Source organism: Penicillium antarcticum, assembly GCF_028974205.1.
Source record: "Penicillium antarcticum strain IBT 31339 chromosome Unknown utg000002l_segment0_segment0, whole genome shotgun sequence".
NCBI classification, from domain to species: domain Eukaryota; kingdom Fungi; phylum Ascomycota; class Eurotiomycetes; order Eurotiales; family Aspergillaceae; genus Penicillium; species Penicillium antarcticum.
The window spans coordinates 2014107-2036250 of NW_026695300.1; the positions used below are offsets into that span (position 1 = coordinate 2014107).

Sequence of the window (22144 nt, forward strand, 5' to 3'; positions counted from 1 at the left end):
GTTACATGAACACAATTGCTGTGTGGCAGCTTATAACCACCTAATCTGCAATTGAGCAACAAATAGTCTTTTCACACTGGATATAAAGCGCGAAAACATGCAGAACCGGTTCAAAATATTTTTCAAAATATTATGTAATCAACGGGGGAGTAACTTACACAAGTAAACATTCAGACATTCCTGTTTTTACCCACCCTCGCTTCCCTTTGCCTTCTTTTCCCTCTCCTTTCCCTCAATTGCAGTCGGAACTTTGGTCTTCCGATTGAGCGACCATGACTTTAACCCGTTCCCAAACGGGGAAGACCCCTAAGTAAGTAGTTCGCACCGGATCCCTGTTGCGACGTATCCACACCCTGAATGCAAGGCGATGGTTATATCTTGCCAATTCCCACCGGGGAACTTTCTTTTGTGTATTTCTGTCAAGCTAATTAACATTCATTTATATAGAAAAATGGATCGGCCCGGCTTTATCGAAACACCCGGCCGTCGTGTCACCCGCAACAGCTCCGTGTTCGATGGCAGCGAGAGCGAGGTGATCGATTCTCCGTCCAATGAACGTTCCAAGTCAGCTACCCGTCGTCGCACCTCGGCCAAGGTCAAGATTGAAGAGGATGATACCCCGGTGAAGCCCGCGGTCAATGGCAAGGCCGCCACGCCTAAGTCGAAGTCCAAGTCGCAGAAGTCGCAGTCCAAGTCGCGCCTCGTTGACGGCTGGGAAGAAGGCCTTGATCCCAAGGTTGACTACAGCGGTCACTTTGAGTTCGGTGGCTCGCTGGGAGTTCTGTCTATGATGATTGGTTTCCCCATACTCATGTACTACATGTGGATCGGTGCTACCTACTACGATGGCAAGTTCCCTCGTCCCGCAGAGGGTCAGAGCTACGGCGAGTTCTTCACGCACTTGGTCGATCTGGTCTACACCGGTGCTTACCCATCGGTTAAGGCCTGGACTATCTACTGGGTGTTCTTCATTTTCGAGGGTGCTTGCTACCTGCTTCTCCCCGGTGTGAGCGTCTCGGGTCGTCCATTGCCGCACATGGGTGGAAAGCAGCTGCCCTACTATTGCTCCGCTGTCTGGTCTTTCTACACTAGCATTGGACTTGCTCTTATCCTGCACGTCACTGGCCTCTTCAAGCTGTACACCATCATTGATGAGTTTGGACCTTTGCTCAGTGTTGCCATTCTGTCTGGATACATTGTTTCCTTCATTGCATACTTCTCGGCTTTGGCTCGTGGTGCCGAGCACCGTATGACCGGCTACCCGATCTATGACTTCTTCATGGGTGCTGAGCTCAACCCCCGCATGTTCAAGCTCCTCGATTTCAAGATGTTCTTTGAGGTTCGCCTTCCTTGGTATATCCTGCTGGGCCTTTCTATGGGTGCCGCTGCTCGCCAGTGGGAAAACTATGGCTACGTGTCTGGTGAGGTTATGTTCCTTGTCATGGCTCACTTCCTTTACGCCAACGCTTGTTCCAAGGGCGAGGAGTGTATTGTCTCCACCTGGTAAGGAGAATTCCAGAAAATAGTTTGGACCATACTAACATTGAACAGGGACATGTACTATGAGAAGTGGGGCTTCATGCTTATCTTCTGGAACTTGGCTGGTGTCCCTCTGAGCTACTGCCACTGTACCATCTACTTGGCTAACCACGACCCCTCCGAGTACCACTGGAACCGCTACTTCCTTGCCTTCCTCTATGTCGCCTATCTGTTTGTCTACTGGGTTTGGGATACCACCAACAGCCAGAAGAACCGCTTCCGTCAGCAGGAGCGTGGCACCATGGTGGCCCGTAACACCTTCCCCCAGCTCCCATGGCAGACTGTTGAGAACCCAAAGACTCTCACTGCCGAGGACGGCTCCAAGATTCTTGTGGATGGGTGGTGTAAGTTTATTCGGCGTACAAACCTGCAATTTCCGATGCTAATATGCTGTGCAGATGGCAAGGCCCGCAAGATCCACTACTCGTGCGATCTCTACTTCGCCCTGAACTGGGGTCTGATCACTGGTTTCTCCAGCCCCTTCCCCTGGTTCTACCCACTCTTTTTCGCCTGCATGATCAGCCACCGTGCTCTGCGTGACATCCAGCGGTGTCGCACCAAGTACGGTGAGACTTGGCTCGAATATGAAAGACAGGTGCCTTACCTGTTCATTCCGGTGAGTTTTGCCTTTGAACTATTTCGAAAATCTTGCTAACTTTACTTCGCAGTACGTCTTCTAATTGCAGCCCTGTTATTTTCGGGCTAAGTAGGATCTCGACAATTGGATCGAGCTTTTCTCTTCCTTCTGGTCTAATTAGACTTTTTTTCTCAGCTAGAGGATATTCTACTCTTATGTATAAAACGTCAAATAGACTAATACCTGCGATAATTCAAAATCGTTTTTTGTACGACTGTGATGACGGGTCACTTGGTGAAGGTTTAGCTGGGGTTGCAAATGCTCAGTCAATCCGCCGAAGCTTCAGCTATATTCAATTTAATGGCTCTTCTTGTTCTATGTTAATTGAAGTTCAAGCACTATGTATAAAACTCGAGGTTGATATGCCAAGCACATGACTGGATCCCCGCGCCTTATCGATAATGATTTCACTCCTCCGCGCAGCTCATTCATTTCATTTCATACCAATTGACTTCCAATTTGTCGCGGGGTAGTACTACTCTTTTCGGGAAATCAACCATCGCACACAATGTTGATCCAGGAATCTTACGTCGATGTGCCCACCACGGCCGATGGCCAGGGCAAGATGCGTAAGTACAGTTGCACTCTTACACCACCCCACTTGGCAGCATAAATTCAACCTTGCTTTTCTATCTATATACTGACCCTCTACCAGGCATCTATGTCTTCCACCCCGCTATTCCCGGTTACCCCAACGCCCGATTCCCTGGAGTTGTTGTCTTCAGCGAGATCTATCAAGGTGCGGGGAGCAGACAAACTCTCTACGCTCGATTCTTGTACAAAAGTTAACCTAATAACAGTGACTGGTCCCGTGGCACGCTTCGCCCGCCAAATTGCAGGCCAGGGCTACATCTGTGCGGCCCCTTCAAGCTATCACGAATTCACTGGCCCAGAAGCTCTGAAGTACGACGCCGAAGACACGGACAAGGGAAACGCATGGAAGATTGGCAAGGTACGCAGAGCAGATTCTGTGCATGAATTGCATCGTCTCTATTTTTACAATCCATTTATATGTATCTTGTTAGATTGCGGAAGCTGATAGCCCTAGAAACTCGCGGCCTATGACGAAGACGCTAGTCTCAGTGTGGATTATCTGGTTTCGCTGCCCACCTGCAATGGTCGTGTTGGTGCCACGGGCATGTGCCTTGGTGGGCATCTGGCCTATCGCTGTGCGCTCGATGCGCGCGTGAAGGCTTCCGTGTGCTACTTTGCTACGGATATCCACAGCAAGACCCTCGCCTTGGGTAAGAATGATGACAGTCTGGAGCGGGCTGGTGACATCAAGGGTGAGATGTTGATGGTATGTTTTAGCTGGTATATGTGTTATATTGTTTGGTTGGTTGCTGATTTTACTAGATCTTCGGCAAGAACGATAACCACGTCCCACCTGAGGGACGGGACCTCATTCGCAAGACCCTGCATGACAAGGGTGTCTTGTTTGGCTTCTATGAGGTCGCTTGGGCACAGCGTGAGTTGCACACATGGTTCTGGTATAGGGGTGCAGGTAGATGTATGCTGACGCGAATAATTTTCTAGATGCCTTTATCCGCGATGAGCTCAGCAAGGGCCGATACGATCCGGCTATTACCAAGGTCTGCTTCGAGATGCTGCTCGAGCTGTTTGGTCGCACTCTGAAGCTGGACCTAGGTGAGCACGATGGTAAGGAGCAGGTTATTGAGGATGTTTGTTAAGAATTGGAAGGGATTAAGGCAAAAGAACTCAATAATTGGGAAATTAACTGGATCAGCTTAGGGGTATCATTAACAGAACTATACACGGGCCAGATGCAAGACATAGCAATTCTATGAGCCGCGAGTTGGCGATAGCAGTATCAGTCGCCTAGCCGACCATTTTCTTCAGCAAGGGTTCACGAAAGAGATGTTCTGGGCCTAAATTCTAGGGATATACAACTATAGCTAAAGTATCCACCGATGATCACGTCTATGCAGTGTTGATATTCAGATATTCAGATATTCAGTTGAAGACATACAGTGCGACGGATATCCTCTATTCTTAGCACGAGGAATCCATGGGTATTACCGTCGCCACTCCATGGAACCTCAAATTCCCCTTTTCTAAGATATTGAATGACTCTACTTGTACCTGAAAACGTTTGTTATTAGCCCATATTTTCAGTCTTCCAAGATTTTGCTAGAGCAACGCCTAAGCCACACTAGCGCCGGTGCTTCCCCGTTCGAGTAACCCGCTACTTGGGACTCACTTCTGTCCCCTCCCACACACTCCAACTCTCTCCCTCTCATCCTGCTATTTGCCCTGAGATCCGTCGCCGAGCGATTCTGAGTCCTCAGCGCGGGTCAGGGGATTCACAAAATCTTGGTCTGGCCTCGACACTCGCTTCGACACTCGCTTCGAACATCGTCTTACCTCGCCTTCGCTTGGCATTTCACCATGGGTTCGACTCAATTCGGCAATTTCCACGTGAGTTATAAGTGCTGAGTTATGAGAGATCGTCCTCGAGACCGCTCCGCCCGTCCAATAGATACTGACCGTACGCCCGTTGGGTATGACAGGACTTCTGTCGCGATTCGACATTACCAGTCTGCAACGTATGAGACCTTCTTACCTTGTCGCTTGAATGTCAACTGACTGGATTCTATGTATAGCTTTTTACCAATGAGACCGCCGCTGAGGCTTTCGGCGCGTGCGATCTGGTCGGCATTCCGCTGAGCGGCGACAGACACCTTCGAAACCTAGGTACGAGCACAGACCGAGGGGTAATCAAAGGGATTATGGAGGATTTTGGCTGATCTGAGACAGGTTCCATTCTGCTCGCCTTTATCGCAATTGTCTTGACTGTGGGCATGTTATGGAGGTCGGATAAGAAGCACGCTGCTGTCGGGCGCAGGTACGAATCGCTGGGATCCGAGACAAAACAACAACTGACAAATTGGCCTGGATAGGGAAATGCAATTGTTCCTGCTCGGATTTATCATCATTGAGATCTGCGAGATCTTCACTGTGGGCGGTTTCCCGCTGAGCGACGCGGTTCGGAAGGTATATATATGGGGTTTCATGTCAACACAGGGCTGCAGCTGACGGGTATTCAGGGTTTTACTGCGGTGCACATTGCGGCAATCACTGCGACATGTTGGGTTCTCCTTATGAACGCGCTAGTTGGCTTCCAGCTTCTTGACGACGGTACACCGGCTTCAATCGGTTTGATCTGCGCATCGGCTGCGGTTCTCTTCATCGGTACTGGCTATATTGCGCTGGACACTGGATTCGACTGGACCGGCCATTTCCAATCTAGTCATGATGCGCCGAATCGCAATATCGCTCTCTACGTTTTGTACCAGCTGTTCCCTCTCGTCTGCCTCGTGTTGTTCTATGTGCTAGAGGCAGTGCTGGTGCTACGTGTTCTGGGCGAGTTCCGACCAATGTGTAAGTGTGCACTATGCCAAGGCAAATGAAGTACCTGCTAATAATGTAACAGTGTATCTTACCGGTGCTGCCTTGCTGTTTGCCATTGGTCAGATCTTCAACTATGTGATCAGTACCCACCTTTGCCAGGCCGCGGATGGCAAGATCAACGGCGCTCTATTCGAAACTCTCTTCACCCTCCTTGCTGTCTCGGGAGTTTGGACCTTCTGGAGCAGTATCACTGAAGACGACTGGCCCTTGCCCGTCGGAGGAGGTGGGTACAATAACTGATTTGATATTTAGCTCCATGATTCCATCTATGTTTATTCGACTCAATAAGTCGACTTCTTGCGTGCAAATTCCTCGATATTATTGCTTCTGCCATACATAACATCTTTTCTCTGCAATCCTTCATCGTTCCTGCTTTCATGCCTGTGATGAGTCTCAATCTTGAACCTTGGAACAGGACTATTAATCTTGTGATACCACATCCTCGGTCATGTTTCACGATTTGCCTGCCATCGCATCCTTATGTGCCTTCACGGTGGTTTTTATGTCTTGCGTTGTGACTTGGTCCAGCCCTATTATGCTTTCTTCTATCAAAATTCCTACGGTGTTTCGATCTGCCTGGTTTAGACTGGACGCCCCCTTTCCCGTGGGCAATTTTGTATGCTTTATTGTTTTTTATTGTCAGATACCTCTCAGCATTGTATTTAGTTGTAGTAATCCGTGTCATATAACCGACTTTTCAGCTTTTCCTGCCGTCCTGTACACCCGTAGATCTATGAAGAGCCTGTGATCATAAACCTTCTTTATGTGAGCTTCCTTCCCCAACCCAATCCTCTTAGATCGCCTACATCTGGCGCGAATTGTGATACTACTTACCCCAATTCAAACATCAAGGAAGCACAAATCCCCAAATATCACCCGGTGTGACATGCTAGTTTGCACCTCGCCTCAAATATCAGTGCGCCAGCCCGTCACGAATGTGACGTCCGGCCGGACAGATACGCTGATCCCATGCTTCCTGTCTATGGCTACTATGGAGTACACACACTTCTGATTGTGTATAACCACCCACCTAATCCAGCAAAGCGTACATTAGTCCACCTATGGCCAAATCGTCAAAAAAAATTGCCGTTTGATAGTCAAATCTCTATGCGAATCCCACTCTCAGCATGCGTTTCCACATTACTGCACTGATCCTCGGCTCGGGCCTGGCCTTGACCACCGCAAATCATACAGCACATCACCGAAATCAAAGCATATGTATGTACGAATTCTGATAATTTCTGGGATGTCAAACATCAAGACCGACAAATTGACAGACTGGGCATATAGTGCTTCAACAAAATCTAGATATCGTCCCCATGCTCCCGGAGGCATGCAGTCTCGCAGCCTGTCTTAACCTCACTGCTCAGCTTACTTGTATTGCAAATGCTATTGTTAATGGTGATCCGGCTGCTTTGCAGAAGTGTTTGACGACTTCTATGACACAGGTATCTTCCACCATTTCTTGGATATGGGAACGTGAGAAGCTTATTTGGTTGACACTAGATCTGCTCTTGTATTGCTTGTATCCCGGCACTAAACAATGTTCTGATGGCTCTAGGCATTTGTCCGGTGGTAGCTCCAACTCCTCCTGAAGGCGATGAAGACCCTGGTCATCCCAATGATGTTTAGTTCTGAGGTTGTCAGGTCTGGATATATATCTTGCTTCTAGTTTTCCGGAACTTGCTCTTTGGAGCTACTTTTTCCGCAATTGAACGTAGCTGTTTACATCTGAAATAACGTTGTATTTTGTAGGAGGCCAGTCAATACCAATGGGGGTATGTACAATCAATAGGTGGTCATTCATAAGCGTTTAATGAGTAAATCGAGTCACAACACAAGAAAACAGAGTATGATTTCATGTGATTTTGTTGCAGCGTCTTTCCCAAGAGCTGTGCAGGCCCCAGAACACAAGAGAAGATGAGCCTGGAGAGAAGGCAGTTTCCTGCTAAGCAGAGAATTCAAAGACGGACCTTCACATCCACACATGGGAGAGTCCATTCCCGTCTGCCGAGGAGACTGCGCATCCATTCTAGCCCAACGCCAGTCCACTCGTCGGGTTTTGATTCCAAACTATTGGAGGCGAGGCGATGTTGCACACCCTCCATAGCAGCACCGGCCAGAGCCTTAGCGGTAGAATTAACTGTGTCGAAGATGAATTCTGCCATTCCATCACTCGGAGCCGCAACAGAGGCGTTGTTGCCTGAGATAGCGCCGTAGTCGCTAGATGCCGAGCTGTACCGCGGGGCAAACCAGTTGCTTCGAAGGTCAAATATACAGCGGTCTGACCAGTGACATGAGGATACGAAGAGGATCAGGAGGAGGGCCGAGCAGTAGACACATGGCCGGTGGATGATATATGTTAAGGCGACGAACGAAACGATGAAGAGTGGTGATGCGTTGGTCGGGATGAAGAGGAGAGGTAGCCAACTATAGTATAGCGCATTCATGTAAGCCTGAATTGTCTAGCAGTTAGGTCACTGTTAAATTCCACGCACCTTCGTAGGCAGAACATGATGTGATGGCGATTGCGGGCCGCTTGCCTTCCAACGGAAGGGCGCAGGCAAATCGACACTGAGGATGACAGTTGTCGTTTGAAGACCTTGGGCTAAATATTTGAGCCCAGTTTGGTCGCTTTGTAGGAAAAAGACAGAGAATTATAGTGAGGTTGAAGTAAGAGCAAAGTAAACCCGAATGACGCGAATCAGGCAAGAGATGTCCGCCACACACGCGCCACACTTATCAGCCACAGTCACACCCACGCCCGAACGATATTACCAGAGTGAACTCTTCTTCTCTTCACCCTTCTTCTATTTTGCCTTTCACTTTTCAATTTCATCTTTCCTTCCTCGCACAAGTTCCTGATTCGCTCATTCACTGCTCATTTCAGCTTGCGAATTTTATTTACCTCTCTAGCTCTTGAAGCAGAGCTTCTGAGAGCTGTGCAAAGCTTGGTTCATTCACGGAGGTCGCCTGTAACCAAGGCGTGCGGCAGAAATGTCCACCCCCAACGATCTCCAGGCCCTCTTGGCCAGCATTCGTCCTCGTCCGTCCCCATCGAACAACCCCGGCCATGATAATCCCCAGGCTCAGCGCCAATCGCACTACCAGCCTGGCATGTTCCCGCCACATCCTCAGCAGCCCTATGACGGTCAGAGCTATCCCCATCCTCAGTCACACGGCTACCACCACCCATCCGTATCCTCGACAATCCAGAGCCCTGCGCCCATGAACACCCCACCACACCATGGCTCGGACATTATGAGCCCTAATGTGCCAACTCCTCGTGGTGAATGGCCTCATCAGCCGCAAATGGCAAACAACCCTGAACGTGCTGTCGACCTTTTGAGCCTGCTCAGATTCAACCAGGGTGCCGGTGCTGCCTCCCAGCCCCAGGCTTCAGCTGCTGTCCCTGAACACTTGCGCTCTCCGCCAGTCCACGAACCTTCCTCGTCGCACGGACGAAATATATCCGCGTCTGACTTGGTTGCTAGTTTGTTCGGACAGAACCCTAATGCTCCTGCGGTTCCCGCAGCTGCCCCAGCTGCTGTTCCACCAGGATTCGCATCTGGTCATCCCGAGGGTCCTAATGAGAACACGCAAGACATGTTACTTCGTCTGCTCAACCGTTCTCAATCCGGTCCTTCTGTCGACCCATCTGCCCAGGCTGCAGCTCAGATTCCTGCTGCATTCAATGAGCCCCAGGTCGAGACGACTAAAAATACTCTCATGGAGGTTGTGGAAGAAAGTCCCCAGGGGCCTGCGCACCCGGAAACGGTCGCATCCCCTTCAAAGGACTCCATGTTCACTTATGTCAACCCCTTCGACCAATTGGCCGCTATGTCACCTCATGAGAAGTCTCCTCAGCCTACCTCGGGTACTCAGAGCCCCGCTGTGGAAGTCATGCAGAAGCAAAGGATCAACGTTACTGCTAAGCTGGAGCCTTCGCCGGCTCCTCAGCCTGCGGCTCCTCGGGAGAGAAGCCATTCGCCAATTTTGAACGATGACCAGCGCGAAGCTGTGAATGGAGTTGTCGGTCGTCTCGTAGATGAGATTGGCCGTTCGCTCAGTGGTGGTGAGCCCCAGGCTGCAGCCGACGCGGAAGCTGCCCTGTCTGTTGTCAAGGATGAGTCCCCCAACGCATACCTTGCATCGATTGCCAACAATCTGCGAGAGACTGCTGCCGAAGCCAAGGAAGCCGCCGCCTCGCTTCAAGACGATGAAACTGTTCAGGAGACCGTGGTGGAAGTTGCTATGGCTCCGGTCCCACAGAAGATGAATGAGAACACCGAGGCTTTGGCTGATAGCTGGGAGAGCGCCGAGGACAGTGCTGAAAAGGAAGAAGAACGAGTTGTCTCTGTTCACAACTTCCCTATGAAGCCATTCATCTCTATTGCTGTCAAGCCTCAGTCTGGAAAGCTCAACACCTTCCGTGATGACGACGTCATGGACATTGCCCGCCTGAAGAAGGAGTTTGATCAGCTTGACCGTTCGTTGACTGCGGCTACCTCCGAATACATTGTGTACGCGCTCGCCAAGACCGGTGGAATTCGAATCATTCGACAGGATGACGGTAGTGACCGTCAGGTTTTCCGTGCCACCCGTGACCGTGTGTTCAATGTCGCTCTTTGCACAGCCGGTGATTCTGAGGTTCAAGCCATCATCGGCATCGGAGTCAGTGGCTCTGTCTACTGGGCTTTGATCTCCCGACCAGGAAAGGACCTCTTCGATATGGATGCTTTGGAAAGTGAAAGTTTGATCTTCCCGCCTTTCCCAGCGTCCGATGAGAATACCTCTGGCGGCCAGCTGAAAACGCGGGCCAAGCGGAGCACTCGTCACACCAACCTGTTCGCTATTGGACGGGGCAAGAACATCTACGTTATTTCCCCCAAGGCGGCTATGAATCCTGCCTATGGGGTTTCCGGTACTCAGCGCACAGTCAATACGGAGAAGTTCTTCAAGGAGCGTGCCTTGAAGATCTCTACTGGTAAAGCCGGCAAGGACTTTGCTTTCAGTGACGATGATTCCGTCATTGCCTCTCTCGACAAGACTGGCCGCCTGCGCTTCTGGGATATCAATGATATGCTCACCGACGCGAGCTTGCTGGAAGGTCCTCCTCCGGCCGAGATCCGGGTCCCTTTGACCACTTTTGTCACTGGTTCCCCGACTGAGAAGTCTTGGCCCACCTCGGTCCTTTTCCTTGATAAGCTTCGTGCTTATTCGCGATCCATGGCGCTGCGCTATGTTCTAGTTGGACTCAAGCAAAACCACACCTTGCAGCTCTGGGATATCGGGCTTGGCAAGGCTGTGCAGGAGCTTAAGTTCCCTCACGAGAACGAGTCTGATGCCATCTGTAGCGTTGCCTACCACCCAGCTTCTGGGGTCGTTGTTGTCGGACACCCTACTCGCAACTCGATCTACTTTGCCCACCTGTCTGCACCACGATACAACCTGCCTCAGATGTCCCAGGCAGCATACATCCAGGCCCTAAATGACAAGGATAACGCCGTGCCCAAGCCAGAATCTACCGCCTGCTTAAGTGGAATTCGCGAGATCTCTCTCGGTTCCAAGGGCCAGCTGAGAAGCTTGGAGCTCCTTCCCATCTCCAAGTCTGCCACCGACAAGCGTGGTACTGAGGAGTCTGCTCTGTTTGAGCTGTACGTCATGCACTCGCGTGGTGTCACCTGTCTGAACATTAAGAAGGAGGACCTGGGCTGGACGGCCGATAACAAGGTCATTCGACCAGTTGATGCTGTGGAGCATGGCCTGATTGAAATCAGCGACCTGGCAACTTTCCCCAGTTTCGCCACTGACGACCCCTCTATCAATGGTGACAATGCCTCCGTCCAGTCTCGCGCTGGTCCAAAGGAGCCTGTCAAGAAGACAGATATCGGAGAATCGACCTCTGGTGTTGCTCCTTCGCGTAACGCATCGCCCATCAAGTCGTCCAAGAAGAAGGCTGTTGATGGGCCTGCCGATGTCGCAGCGACACCCATCGTGGCTGAAAAGTCTGATAAGAAGAAAAAGAAGAAGGCTGCCGCTGCCGAGGCAAAGGCGAAGGACCCTGTTGCTACTGCTACTGTCGAGCCTCTTCCAGTTCCTCCTGTCGCTAAGGAATACGAATCTCTTGCCTCATCTACCTCGGCAATGGGTGCGACTCAGGCTGCCGATCAAACCGTGTCTGCCACCCCCAGCTCGTCTGGCTACAATCTTTCCAGCGAGGCCCTTGGCAGACATATCCAGAACCTGGAGAACACTGTCTCTACCCAGTTCAGCAAGACTCTGGGTCTTGAATTCGACAAGCTGAACCGTCTGTTTGACGATGAACGCCGCCACTGGGACGCTACCGGAAACGCCAGACAGGATCAAGTTTTGCGCCTGGTCTCCAGCTCTCTGTCTGACAACGTCGAGAAAAACCTGGCCCGTATTGTCTCCACTAGTATTCAGAGTGATGTGATCCCCACTCTCACCGATGGCACCTCGGCTGCAGTCAACAAGCAGCTGAACGGTGTCGTCGCGCAGCAGCTTGGAGGCGCCTTGAACGAGGAATTGCGACAGGCTCTCCCCAATGCAATCATCAACGCTATGCAGCAGCCGCCTGTGATCAAGGCTGTTACCGATTCCATTGCCCAGAATTTATCTCCTCGCATTGAGGCTGAAGTGGTCCGCGTCATGCAGACCTCGCTTGCCCCCATGCTCGAGAGCCTGGGACGTACTACACAGAAGGTGGAGTCGGATATGGAACGCCACTTGCAGGCTCAGATCAAGTACTACGAAGCCCAACGCCAAGCCGATAGTGCAAAGATCGAGGAGATGTCGAATATGCTGCGTGGTTTGACCCAGACTGTTGCCTCTTTGGCCGCCAACCAGAGCCACCCAAGTCCTCAGCGTGAGGCCCCGCGTGAGGCCCAGCGCGAGGTCCAGAACGTCAACGTCAGCAAGCGCGCCTCGGCTGGACGTCCTTCCGGAAACCAGGTTCGTATGCCCCAGCAGCAGCCGCAGCCGCAGCCGATGCCTCAGCCTGCCCCAATTCCTCAAGGCGCCCCAGTTCCTGCCCCAATCCAGGCACAAACTCCTCGGACTCCCGAGGAAGCCGAGCTGGCGGATATAATCCAATGTATCAACACCGGTCACTATGAGGAAGGCACTGTCAAGGTTTGTTTTCGTGTTATTCACTCTTGAGTATGTTTTACTAACATTATTGCTCCAGTGGCTCCAATCGGACCAGCAAGCCGACCTATTTGACAACTTCTTCGTGCGCGTGTCTCCTGCATTCTTGTCTCGTCTTCCCGCCATTGTTCTGCTCTCCGTCGCCGTGGCTGTAACTTCCACCTGGCAGACCAACATCGGTCAACGCCTTCACTGGCTCGACGTGGTTCTCCAGAGCGCCAACCCCGACGTATGTTTTTACTCCGCTCTCTTACCTCTTCTCCAAACTAAAACTGTAGCCTCTAGGACAATGACCTTCGTGAAGTCGCACCCCGCATCCTGGACATTATGAGCCAACGCCTGAACACCCTGTACATGAATATTGTCGAGCGCAACCCGCACGACCCGATCCTGCGCCTCATCGCGCCCCTTGCCCGTCGTACCCGGGAGCTGCACTCCACCATTTGAGTGCCTGCATCTTTGCTTTTTACTTTGCCTTATTCGCAAGGTCCGAATTCGATATGAGTTCGATGTATTCATGATCATGATCTTGACACCGCTACATTCAATGGAGTTTCTTTTTCATATTCTACTTTCTAGTATGACGTGTAATGATATCGAAAGTATGACAAAAAAAATACGAGAGGACGTCTGGATCGATGAAGCATGGGTCCAAATGGATTTTCTTGGGGATGAATGAGATGGCTGTGGTTTCAGATCGGATGCCTGTCTGGACATTTCTTCTGCTAATGTGATTATCCAATGTGGTTTTTTTTGGTTTCTTATGATAATCATGGGCACGAGCTGTGTTGTGTAGGGTTTTGTCGGTGTAAAGCACTTTTGTTCTTTGCATCTTCGATGCTTGTATCTATCTTTATTTGCTTTCAATTGTTATGAGATGGCATCATTATGAACCTGGTTATTCGAAATTTTTTGGTTTCAATTTGTAGTTGAAGACTTTTGTCTATTTGTATCCCCAGCTTGCAGTTGAAGCTGAGCACTATGGGATGCAACTAGCACTCTGGATAAACAATCTCTCATGGATCAACTGGATTGCTTAGGTATCACGTAAGCTATGTATGTGCAAAAGGCAAATATCTATGTCCGATATAGCAATATGTCACGCTGATGCTAGCTTCGCTGGGTGACTGTAACAGCCAGAAGCGTGAAGCGGTACTTCTTTCCCCTCTCCTCGCCTCTCTCTTTTCCTTCCCCTTTCCACTTACCTCTCCCTCGCTAATCATCATCCTTCTGACCAAAGAGTATATCTCTAGTCCTCAACCCCGTATCGAACCACTACTGTTTGATACAGCCCTATCGATTGGCCTCACCACCAGTCGGTTCCTGGAAGACAAGGTGAACAGGTCTCTCGGGTTCATCCGTCTGGCCAGTACCAGGCTGGTTGATCGGCGAACGAGGACGAATCACCGAGCGGTGAATCCCAGTGAATGGCCCATTGTGTTCTCGTGCAGCGCCACGCTTACGGCTTTGGCTTTGGTGGCTGTCGACTTGCTCGAGCGGTGTGGCCGTGCTGTGGGTATGTCTGATACTTGAGATTGGCACCGGTGATGGCTCGTCCTGTGTGCCTGTGCTCATTGCAGTGGAAATTGTTCGTGGCAGGTGGTATCCTGCTTTTCCGACTGGGACGGAGAGACCGTGAACAACCTGGTAATGGTTAGCGAATGCTGGGGTTGAAATTGTTGGGGGATTTGAAGACTTACAATACTGCAAATCACTAAGAACCAGACAACAACTTGGATGGTCTCGATGACTTGCTGGACATCCTCTGGGACCTCGCCATTGACTTGAATCTCGCGAAGAAATTCGAGACTGATTGATAGGTAGAAGATGGCTCCTACACCAATCGGGCCGAAGAATCCGACGAACAATGCCTGCGAGACGAGCTCGATTTGATGGATAGCCTTGTGCATGGCGAAGACGATGGGAAGTCTTCGAACCAGGAGGATCAGAATTCCCAGGAAGATGAGTCTGTAGATTGGGATCACACTGTTGTTCAGGAAAGATGACCACGGGCAGACTGCTCCGAACCACATGAAGACAGACAAATTGAGCAGCATATCAATGGTTGGCTGGAGGGAGTCATCCATAGTTTCAAGACGGAACCAGTCACTATTGAAGTTAGTTTCTTCCTCGTATAGCTTTTGGGTTAGTCTTACTCTTGTGTAAACACGTTCCCAGCAATGAAACAAGCGAGTAGATCATCGGTTCCGAGCAAACCGCATGTTCCCACGATGAACAACTATTATATATATAGATCAGCAAATGAAACCCCCATGTTCCGGATATCGACTTACTGCAAGAGCAATGGCAAACACCAAGAAACTCTCTCGATCAACATAGCGCTTCTCTTCGGCCCAATGCAACAATTTCCTCGAGATGTAACCAACCACGATTCCATATGCGACACTCAAAAGGATTGTATAGGCCCAGGTCTCATAGAACCACAACGCCATAGCTCTCCCGGCACCGCCACTATAACTCTCCTTTGCCATGCCAGTATATTGCAGGAGGTAGATCCCAAAGAAAAGGAAAGGATATCCAAGACCATCATTAGCACCGGACTCGGCGATAATAATCCTCTGCAGTGGACGGGGAACGTTCTTGTCGGCGAACTTCCCCTTGACGATAGAGTTGGAAAGGACAGGGTCTGTCGGGGTCACACAAGCACCGACGATCAATGCATGAAGGAACTTGAAGTTTGGCACCATGGCCCAGATTATCAGGCTGCTGCACATCCACATGGCTGCCATACCCGGGCCGAGCAGCAAGGCCAGGCTCTTCCATTCGATCTGCAGGTAGCGTTTGGGGAGCTGCACACCGGCAAGGACTAGCTGCACGCCGAGGACCAGACGGGTGAAGTGCAGCGTGATTGTTTCGAGGTTCTGTTGGTCATGCAAGGCATAGTCTTCCGGTCGTATGAAGTTCGCTGCATGTGGGGAGAATACGACGCCCGCTAGGAGGGAGATCACTACTAACGATTAGCAATTGTGTCGCGTGGGGGAAGGTGATTATGGGGGAGCACTAACAAGCCTCGGACAGATAGAACACGTCCTTGCAGAGATAAGAGACAAGTCCGAATAGGGAAATGAAGCCCCCTAGCGTCGCGCAGACGATGTTGAAGTTGATTAAGGCGAGTGTCGGCATGTTGATTGCATGCAGCCCGCCTCGTGGGTTATGGTTTGCGGTCAAGTGTGATTGGGGCCAAATGTGAGTAGATCGAGTCGGTCTTTATAAATCAGGTAATATCAGGGAGGACACTGCTAGTCCTATAGATTTGTCCGGAGACAGATGGAAATAACACAGATGCAAGCGAATGTTATTCAATCATAATTTGGTTATCCTGTGAGATGCGCAACGCGAGCATTTGTGTTTGAAAGACGACAGGCTTGATCAGGACAAACATTCGTAATTCAGGGCAAACGGGGGGGGGGGACCAAGCAAGAGTGTGCAGATGTGCAGAGATGCAGTGAAAAGGTGAAGGTGAAGCGGCAGAGATTCTCTTCAATCCGGGGGTCTTGGCAGCTTATTCGATCTACAAAGTCGGAATTTCCCAGTTTCGGCGATGTTTTCACTTGACTGACAATACTTCTGGCTGTTGATTCTTCATGTTTGATTCATAATTGATTTTCATTATCCAAAATTGCATGACTTAGTAAAAATCGTCGTCAAAAACCTCGTCAGGCACATCTTGGGCTACCTCAAGTGCCTCTGCCTTGGCAACTACGCCCTGGTGGGCTCCGTTGACCGCTAGACGATCAGCCTGTTCATTGCCATAGTCTTTATTGTGGCCCTTGACCCATTCAAACAAGGTCTTGACCTTGAGCTCATTGCGTTCCTCGATCTTCACAAGGATTGACTCAACCAGATCCTTATTCTCAACTGGCTTCTTATCACGAGTCATCCAATTATTGCGACGCCAGTTGACGAACCACACCGTTACGCAGTCAATTGCATATCGACTGTCGGTGAATATGGTTACATCTCGGTGCCGAGGAGCAATATCAATGGCCCGAAGGATGGCTGTCAGTTCGGCACGTTGATTTGTTTGACGAGCACCTTTGAGTGGCTCCGAAACATTTCTGCTAGGATAAGTGAGGTGAGTCAGAGGTGATCAATAGACCTCTCTTGGGGGTGGACGAACCTTTGATCGTCAGGGCCGAAGTATACCCCTACTCCGGCCGATGCTAACGGGGTGCCGTTCCTTAATGAACTTCCATCTGTGTATATCCGCAGCATTCCCGGGATTCCGGTGGTTTGTGTCTTTGTTGCTGCCTTTTGGGTTGTGGTCTTGTACATCACCTTGCCTGTGGCTGGATCTAGAAGCACATTAGGGTCAAAGCCATCTTCAGCTCCCTGGGGGAGTGGGCCGTCACCAGGTGCAAATTCGACCCCTTCTGCATCTTTTGGTGCTTCAGTCTCGGTTACAGGTGCGCCGAATCCGACCGCAGGAACTGACTTCTGGCCATCCCGTACGAAGTCCTCTGCATCGTCACGGCTCGAGAACTTGCGGTATTTAGGCCGAGCAAACCCACGAATTTGTTCTTGTGCTTTGTTCCAGTCGGTGTATACGCCTGGGACTCGACCTCGTTGGATCCCGTAAAATCTAGTTTCCGCGCCTGAGGAAGCGTTCGTCGGAAGCTTGACACCATTCAAAAACGCGTTCGCTGCTTCTTGTGAGGGAAACGATTGGACTAAAGTATTGACATTGTCAGTTGCTGGCCAAATGAACGCGCCGGTGCGACCTTGCGACAATGGCACTCACAAATTGCTCCCTTGAACCCCGTTATTTGAGCCAGACATTCATTCCATCCATGGTAGATGCCCGGCTTGTGACCTGCCTTGACGGCATAATATTTTGCTGGGCCATTTCTCTTGCGTTTTATGCCGGCGGTCGGTGAGGGTGAGGGTTTTGAACCAGGCGAAGCTTTCAGAGCTGGTGCGGGACTCGGGGAAGGAGTGGTTTCGTTCATGGCGGTGGTGTAGTTGCTAGGTGTCCAGGGGGGCTTCCACCGGGCAGATGACCGAGAAAAATGCCCTGGTGGGTGCCAGTGGGTGGGTTTTCGAGGTTTTGCGATCTATGCGTGCCTTGGCGGAGAGGAAGAGATCGCGGAATTAATCGCGGGGGGCAGCTAAGGAGGGAACGTCGTCCCAGCTTCAGAGCTGACCAAACACGTCTGGGAATTTTGATTGCTTGGAATATGAGAAGTGAGATTTGCAGATATGCAGAAGCTTGCAAGAAGAGGGATTGAAAGAGGGGGAAGGGGGGGAGTGAATGCTGTTCTCGGAGTACTTGGCGATCTATGCCTGTGTTTCAGCTCTCAGTTCATACTCTATGTACAGAGTCAATTTCATGCTTTTGATGTAACTATCGGTTCAATTCACCGTGGGCCTTCGTTGATATAAGCATATTTCATTTTTAGCCTGAAAATATATATGTCTCGACTCTGTCTATCTCCGCAATATATATCAAGACATGGTGCATGCTGTATAGATTCTCGACTAAGATTGTTGAGCAAATGTCAAAATTAAGAGATGACCTTATTCCACACCTCGCATTCGCTCCAAGATAGCCCGAGTTTCCTCCTGGGCATACTTTATGACATCGTCGACAGACGCCACTGCATTGATACTTCCAATGCTAGCACCCCTTCTCACGGTGTTAGCACAGCTCATGTAGAAGGAGAACAGAAACTCACCCCCAGACAGTTCTTCTCTGAACCTCACCTGCCTTACTGGCCTCATTATACCGCTGAATGATCTCCTCGTCGCTGACCCCTCTCTCAGATTCCTCATAGTTAACCCCAATAACAGCTCTTCCGTCATATTGTCTCGGAAAGACATCAGTTGACTGGAACACATCATGTCGGGTAGATTTAATAGTTGAGACCCCACCATCACTGCTAGACACAATGGTCTCCTTCATAGCAGATGGCGCCGGGCATTCAGAGGTTGCAACGAACTGGACCTGATTAGCACAACACCTTCGATATATGCTCAAGAGAATCAAACTCACTCTTGTGCCCATAACGATCCCATCCGCGCCTTTGTAATTAGTTAGTATAGCTTGACAATTGAACATGAATCAAGAAGCGAAAACCCACCAAGACCAAGAGCAGCAACACACCCTCTCCCATCAACAATACCACCAGCAGCAAGCACAGCAATGGACTGATGCCCGGCCTTCACCAGAATATCCCGCACCTCAGGTAAAAGAGACATCAAACTAGCACCCTGAGCCCATTGATGACCCCCAGCATCAGTCCCCTGAACAACCAAAACATCGACACCCTGTTTGATAGCTTCCTCAGCTGCTCTGATAGTCCCCACCTGAACGAAAACCTTCGTATGCCAATCGGACTCCTCCTGAGATTTTCGAATAGCTTGGATGAGAGGAAGATGATCACCATCCGTCCGAGGGAATGATAGCCAGATCCCTGCTACCCGATGCTTCCGCAAGATGGGAATGGCATTTGCGATAAACCCGCTTGGCTGGAATGTGATGAAGCCAACACCAAGTGGTAGTGTTTCCTCTTCACCTACTTCTAGGATAGTACGGGCATTTGCCAGTTGCTTGTCCAGGCTCTGGAGCTGTGGGGACTCTGGCTTGAAATCGAAGCCGCCGCCAATGAAACCTGAGAATGATTAACTCTGTTCGTAGAGGTTTTTCCTACCCTGAGAAGATATCATAAGCATACCGAATCCGTGCGCTTTCGTCACTGCAGTTGCTAAATTGACATCTGCGAATCCAAACATGGGTGCATTGGCAATGAATGGCGTGGATGTATGGGCGAACCATTGCTTCAGAAAAAATGTATCCATGGTGAACAAGCTGGGCTATAGATCTCACAAGAGTATCCCCGATTTTGTGTTGATAGAATGACTAGGTTGTTGCACACGGAGGCCTGCAATATATGCTCGTGTAAGAACGCTGCCCCGCGCAATTGATGCATAATCACAATTCTTCCGCGGAGTACCCCAAGCCTTCAATCTACTTAATCTAACACTGTCTATACAATCACCAATATAATATAAATCAATTGAACTGCCACGAGATTGAGTTTCAACTATAACCTCGAAGCGACATTGCGTTTCACGAATGTGGTGGCAGGGGCAGCCTCAGATTACATCAATTGGTTTCCTGGTCTAGCGGTTATGATTTTCCGTTAACAATTGCTTCAAGCACGTGTTCCGGAAAGGTTCTGGGTTCGATTCCCAGGGAAACCATTTTTTGTCCTTTCGATTTAGCAGTTACAGACAGGCATAATTTTTTTTGGTTGTGGTGGGGTGGGATCCATTTAGAGTGGCGCTATAGTGGACCCAACGGGAACAATATCAAGGGGAGGAAGGATGTGATTGACAGATTGCAAGACATAAAGAGATAGGAATGGAGAGCATGGAAGATTAGTCTGACATGGTATGCACTGCTTTACACGGAGTATGGACCATGAGATTTGTTAGGGCTAGCGCAATGGAACAACGCAACTATCTTATACATCATTGGAAGACTACTTCAACAGACTAGATCATTTGAAAGGTTGAACTATGTAGAAAGAAAATTTACATTCGGTGTATATTGCTCTGAAATCACTGACATCCCTATAGCTTTGCACGTAATGCCTGTTGTAGTTGTTCGAGACCAGCAGGTCCATCGTAGATCTGTTGCTCGGTCACACGGGTATTGATCTATAAGCCATGTTAGTTGATCCAGTATTTGGCAAGATGACGCGAGCGTGCTTACATGCTGAGGCCCTAATTGATCAACACTATCCACTCCAAGTAGACGCATACACGTCTTCATTTCATCGTTCAAAACTATAGAAACATTAACAAGGTGCTCGCCCCCAGTTCGAATAATCCATCAACTTACTTTGCAAAGTACGACGCACACCATCGACACCGCCTGCTGCAAGACCCCAGAGAGCAGCACGTCCAAGGCCAACGGCCTTCGCACCCAGACAGAGAGCCTTTACGGCATCAGTACCGCGACGGATACCTCCATCCACGTAAACCTCGATCTTGTCAAAGACCTCGGGGCAGTACTTCCGAATCTCCAAAAGAGTGTGTACAGCTGGGGGAGCAGTATCCATAGCACGGCCTCCGTGGTTAGAAAGGATGATACCCTTCACCTGAGGTGCATGGAGCGAAGCAAGGTATGCATCCTCGTGAGTCTGCAGACCCTTCAAGACAATAGGAAGATCCGTCTGTTTGGCGAGCCAGGCCAGAGTCTTTGTCCACGTCAGAGAAGGATCTGTGCCTGCGAATAGTTGCTGGCCAACACCGCCTGATCCCTCTGTTGGGTTGGGGGTGTCGTCTGATGAACGCTCAGCGGCCTTTACACCGCTTGTGACTGCGGCTGTTCTTCCGGTCATACCGGTTCGCTCGTCATCCTCACGCTTTCCAGGAACCGGGGCGTCAAGTGTGAGAACAATGAACTTGATTGCCTTAAGCTTGTTAATGCGTGCAAGCATAGCCTCGCTCTTCTTACGATCAATCTGGACATAGAGTTGCCAACCAAAGATCTGGTCTGGTGATGCATCTTTGACAATCTGCTCGGGGGTCATGGAAGCATTATTGGAGATGATCTGCATAGCTCCAAAGCTACGGCATGCCTCTGCGATACCAGCCTCACCAGAAGGGTGACCGAGACGCGCCATAGCGGCGGGAGACACATAGATTGGCGTTTTTAATTTGTGGCCCAATACTGTTGTATCCAATTCGCACTTTGCGCAATCCACAAATACCCTTGGTCGCAGGAGAATGGACCGGTAGACCTGATTGTTGAAGTGCTTGCTGACCTTGTCGTCGGATGCAGAGTAGTAGTACGCCCAAGCTTTCTTGCTTACTTGCTTAGCAGCAACTTCCTCCATCTCATCCAAGTTGAGAAGGTTCTCCATAGGTGGCGGGCCCTCGGCCTCCTCTTGGGGTTCAGCCGGGGCCTCTTCCGTTGGTAATGTGCTGGCATCGACTGTTCCCAAGCATGCCTCGGGCTTGAGCTCCTCTTCTAAGATACCCGGCGGGTGAATAGGATCATATTCTTCGGTGGCATCCTGACCAGCGAGTTTCAGAATGATCTTTGCACCGCCAGGGTGGCTGCCCAGGAAATCGGTGACCTAGATAAGGAAGAGTCAGACATCCATTGGAGGACTGGGAGGAATGAAGGTATAATTGGAAATCGTACATCGTAGACCTTGCCGTATAGAATCACCCAACAGCTCTCACGAGTATTGTGCTTTGCGACTATTTTTCTTCGGTCAGCGTCAATTCATCCCGCGTGGGGGGTCCAGGGACATGTGCGGAGAAAGTACCTTCTGTCGCATCGAATACCTTAGCCATTCTGAAGGCGCAAGCAAAAACCGGATACGGTCA

The 22144-nt window shown here is 50.1% G+C and overlaps 10 protein-coding genes across 10 annotated transcripts; 5 read left to right on the forward strand and 5 right to left on the reverse strand.

Annotated features, from left to right (window-relative positions):
• Positions 1–272: 272 nt before the first annotated feature.
• erg4 (c-24(28) sterol reductase) lies at positions 273–2219 on the forward strand (the record flags this gene model as incomplete). The annotated part of the gene is made up of 5 exons (XM_058459810.1): positions 273–310; positions 448–1503; positions 1552–1883; positions 1938–2155; positions 2208–2219. 5 exons carry the CDS (start codon positions 273–275, stop codon positions 2217–2219), a joined length of 1656 nt encoding a protein of 551 aa, XP_058323342.1.
• A 465-nt stretch (positions 2220–2684) lies between these two features.
• Positions 2685–3867, forward strand: N7508_001745 (dienelactone hydrolase family protein; the record flags this gene model as incomplete). The annotated part of the gene is made up of 6 exons (XM_058459811.1): positions 2685–2745; positions 2832–2915; positions 2977–3128; positions 3225–3476; positions 3533–3644; positions 3713–3867. The coding sequence occupies 6 exons, from the start codon at positions 2685–2687 to the stop codon at positions 3865–3867; spliced, it is 816 nt and encodes a 271-aa protein (XP_058323343.1).
• A 718-nt stretch (positions 3868–4585) lies between these two features.
• Positions 4586–5848, forward strand: N7508_001746 (chitin synthase export chaperone; the record flags this gene model as incomplete). The annotated part of the gene is made up of 7 exons (XM_058459812.1): positions 4586–4615; positions 4708–4743; positions 4801–4891; positions 4955–5042; positions 5098–5191; positions 5245–5578; positions 5631–5848. The coding sequence occupies 7 exons, from the start codon at positions 4586–4588 to the stop codon at positions 5846–5848; spliced, it is 891 nt and encodes a 296-aa protein (XP_058323344.1).
• A 1079-nt stretch (positions 5849–6927) lies between these two features.
• Positions 6928–7240, forward strand: N7508_001747 (uncharacterized protein; the record flags this gene model as incomplete). The annotated part of the gene is made up of 2 exons (XM_058459813.1): positions 6928–7056; positions 7115–7240. 2 exons carry the CDS (start codon positions 6928–6930, stop codon positions 7238–7240), a joined length of 255 nt encoding a protein of 84 aa, XP_058323345.1.
• Positions 7241–7569: 329 nt separating this feature from the next.
• On the reverse strand, positions 7570–8123 carry N7508_001748 (uncharacterized protein; the record flags this gene model as incomplete). The annotated part of the gene is made up of 2 exons (XM_058459814.1): positions 7570–8038; positions 8107–8123. The coding sequence occupies 2 exons, from the start codon at positions 8121–8123 to the stop codon at positions 7570–7572; spliced, it is 486 nt and encodes a 161-aa protein (XP_058323346.1).
• Positions 8124–8605: 482 nt separating this feature from the next.
• On the forward strand, positions 8606–13225 carry N7508_001749 (uncharacterized protein; the record flags this gene model as incomplete). Its single annotated transcript, XM_058459815.1, has 3 exons — positions 8606–12763; positions 12819–13007; positions 13064–13225. 3 exons carry the CDS (start codon positions 8606–8608, stop codon positions 13223–13225), a joined length of 4509 nt encoding a protein of 1502 aa, XP_058323347.1.
• Positions 13226–14071: 846 nt separating this feature from the next.
• Positions 14072–15922, reverse strand: N7508_001750 (putative Na/H antiporter; the record flags this gene model as incomplete). Its single annotated transcript, XM_058459816.1, has 5 exons — positions 14072–14422; positions 14479–14887; positions 14935–15017; positions 15073–15746; positions 15805–15922. 5 exons carry the CDS (start codon positions 15920–15922, stop codon positions 14072–14074), a joined length of 1635 nt encoding a protein of 544 aa, XP_058323348.1.
• A 505-nt stretch (positions 15923–16427) lies between these two features.
• N7508_001751 (RNA-DNA hybrid ribonuclease) lies at positions 16428–17748 on the reverse strand (the record flags this gene model as incomplete). The annotated part of the gene is made up of 3 exons (XM_058459817.1): positions 16428–16857; positions 16920–17469; positions 17541–17748. The coding sequence occupies 3 exons, from the start codon at positions 17746–17748 to the stop codon at positions 16428–16430; spliced, it is 1188 nt and encodes a 395-aa protein (XP_058323349.1).
• Positions 17749–18316: 568 nt separating this feature from the next.
• On the reverse strand, positions 18317–19597 carry N7508_001752 (nitronate monooxygenase; the record flags this gene model as incomplete). Its single annotated transcript, XM_058459818.1, has 5 exons — positions 18317–18425; positions 18475–18737; positions 18792–18820; positions 18880–19410; positions 19474–19597. The coding sequence occupies 5 exons, from the start codon at positions 19595–19597 to the stop codon at positions 18317–18319; spliced, it is 1056 nt and encodes a 351-aa protein (XP_058323350.1).
• Positions 19598–20374: 777 nt separating this feature from the next.
• Positions 20375–22111, reverse strand: N7508_001753 (FMN-dependent alpha-hydroxy acid dehydrogenase; the record flags this gene model as incomplete). Its single annotated transcript, XM_058459819.1, has 5 exons — positions 20375–20461; positions 20517–20590; positions 20646–21888; positions 21957–22015; positions 22084–22111. The coding sequence occupies 5 exons, from the start codon at positions 22109–22111 to the stop codon at positions 20375–20377; spliced, it is 1491 nt and encodes a 496-aa protein (XP_058323351.1).
• Between the last annotated feature and the right edge of the window lie 33 nt (positions 22112–22144).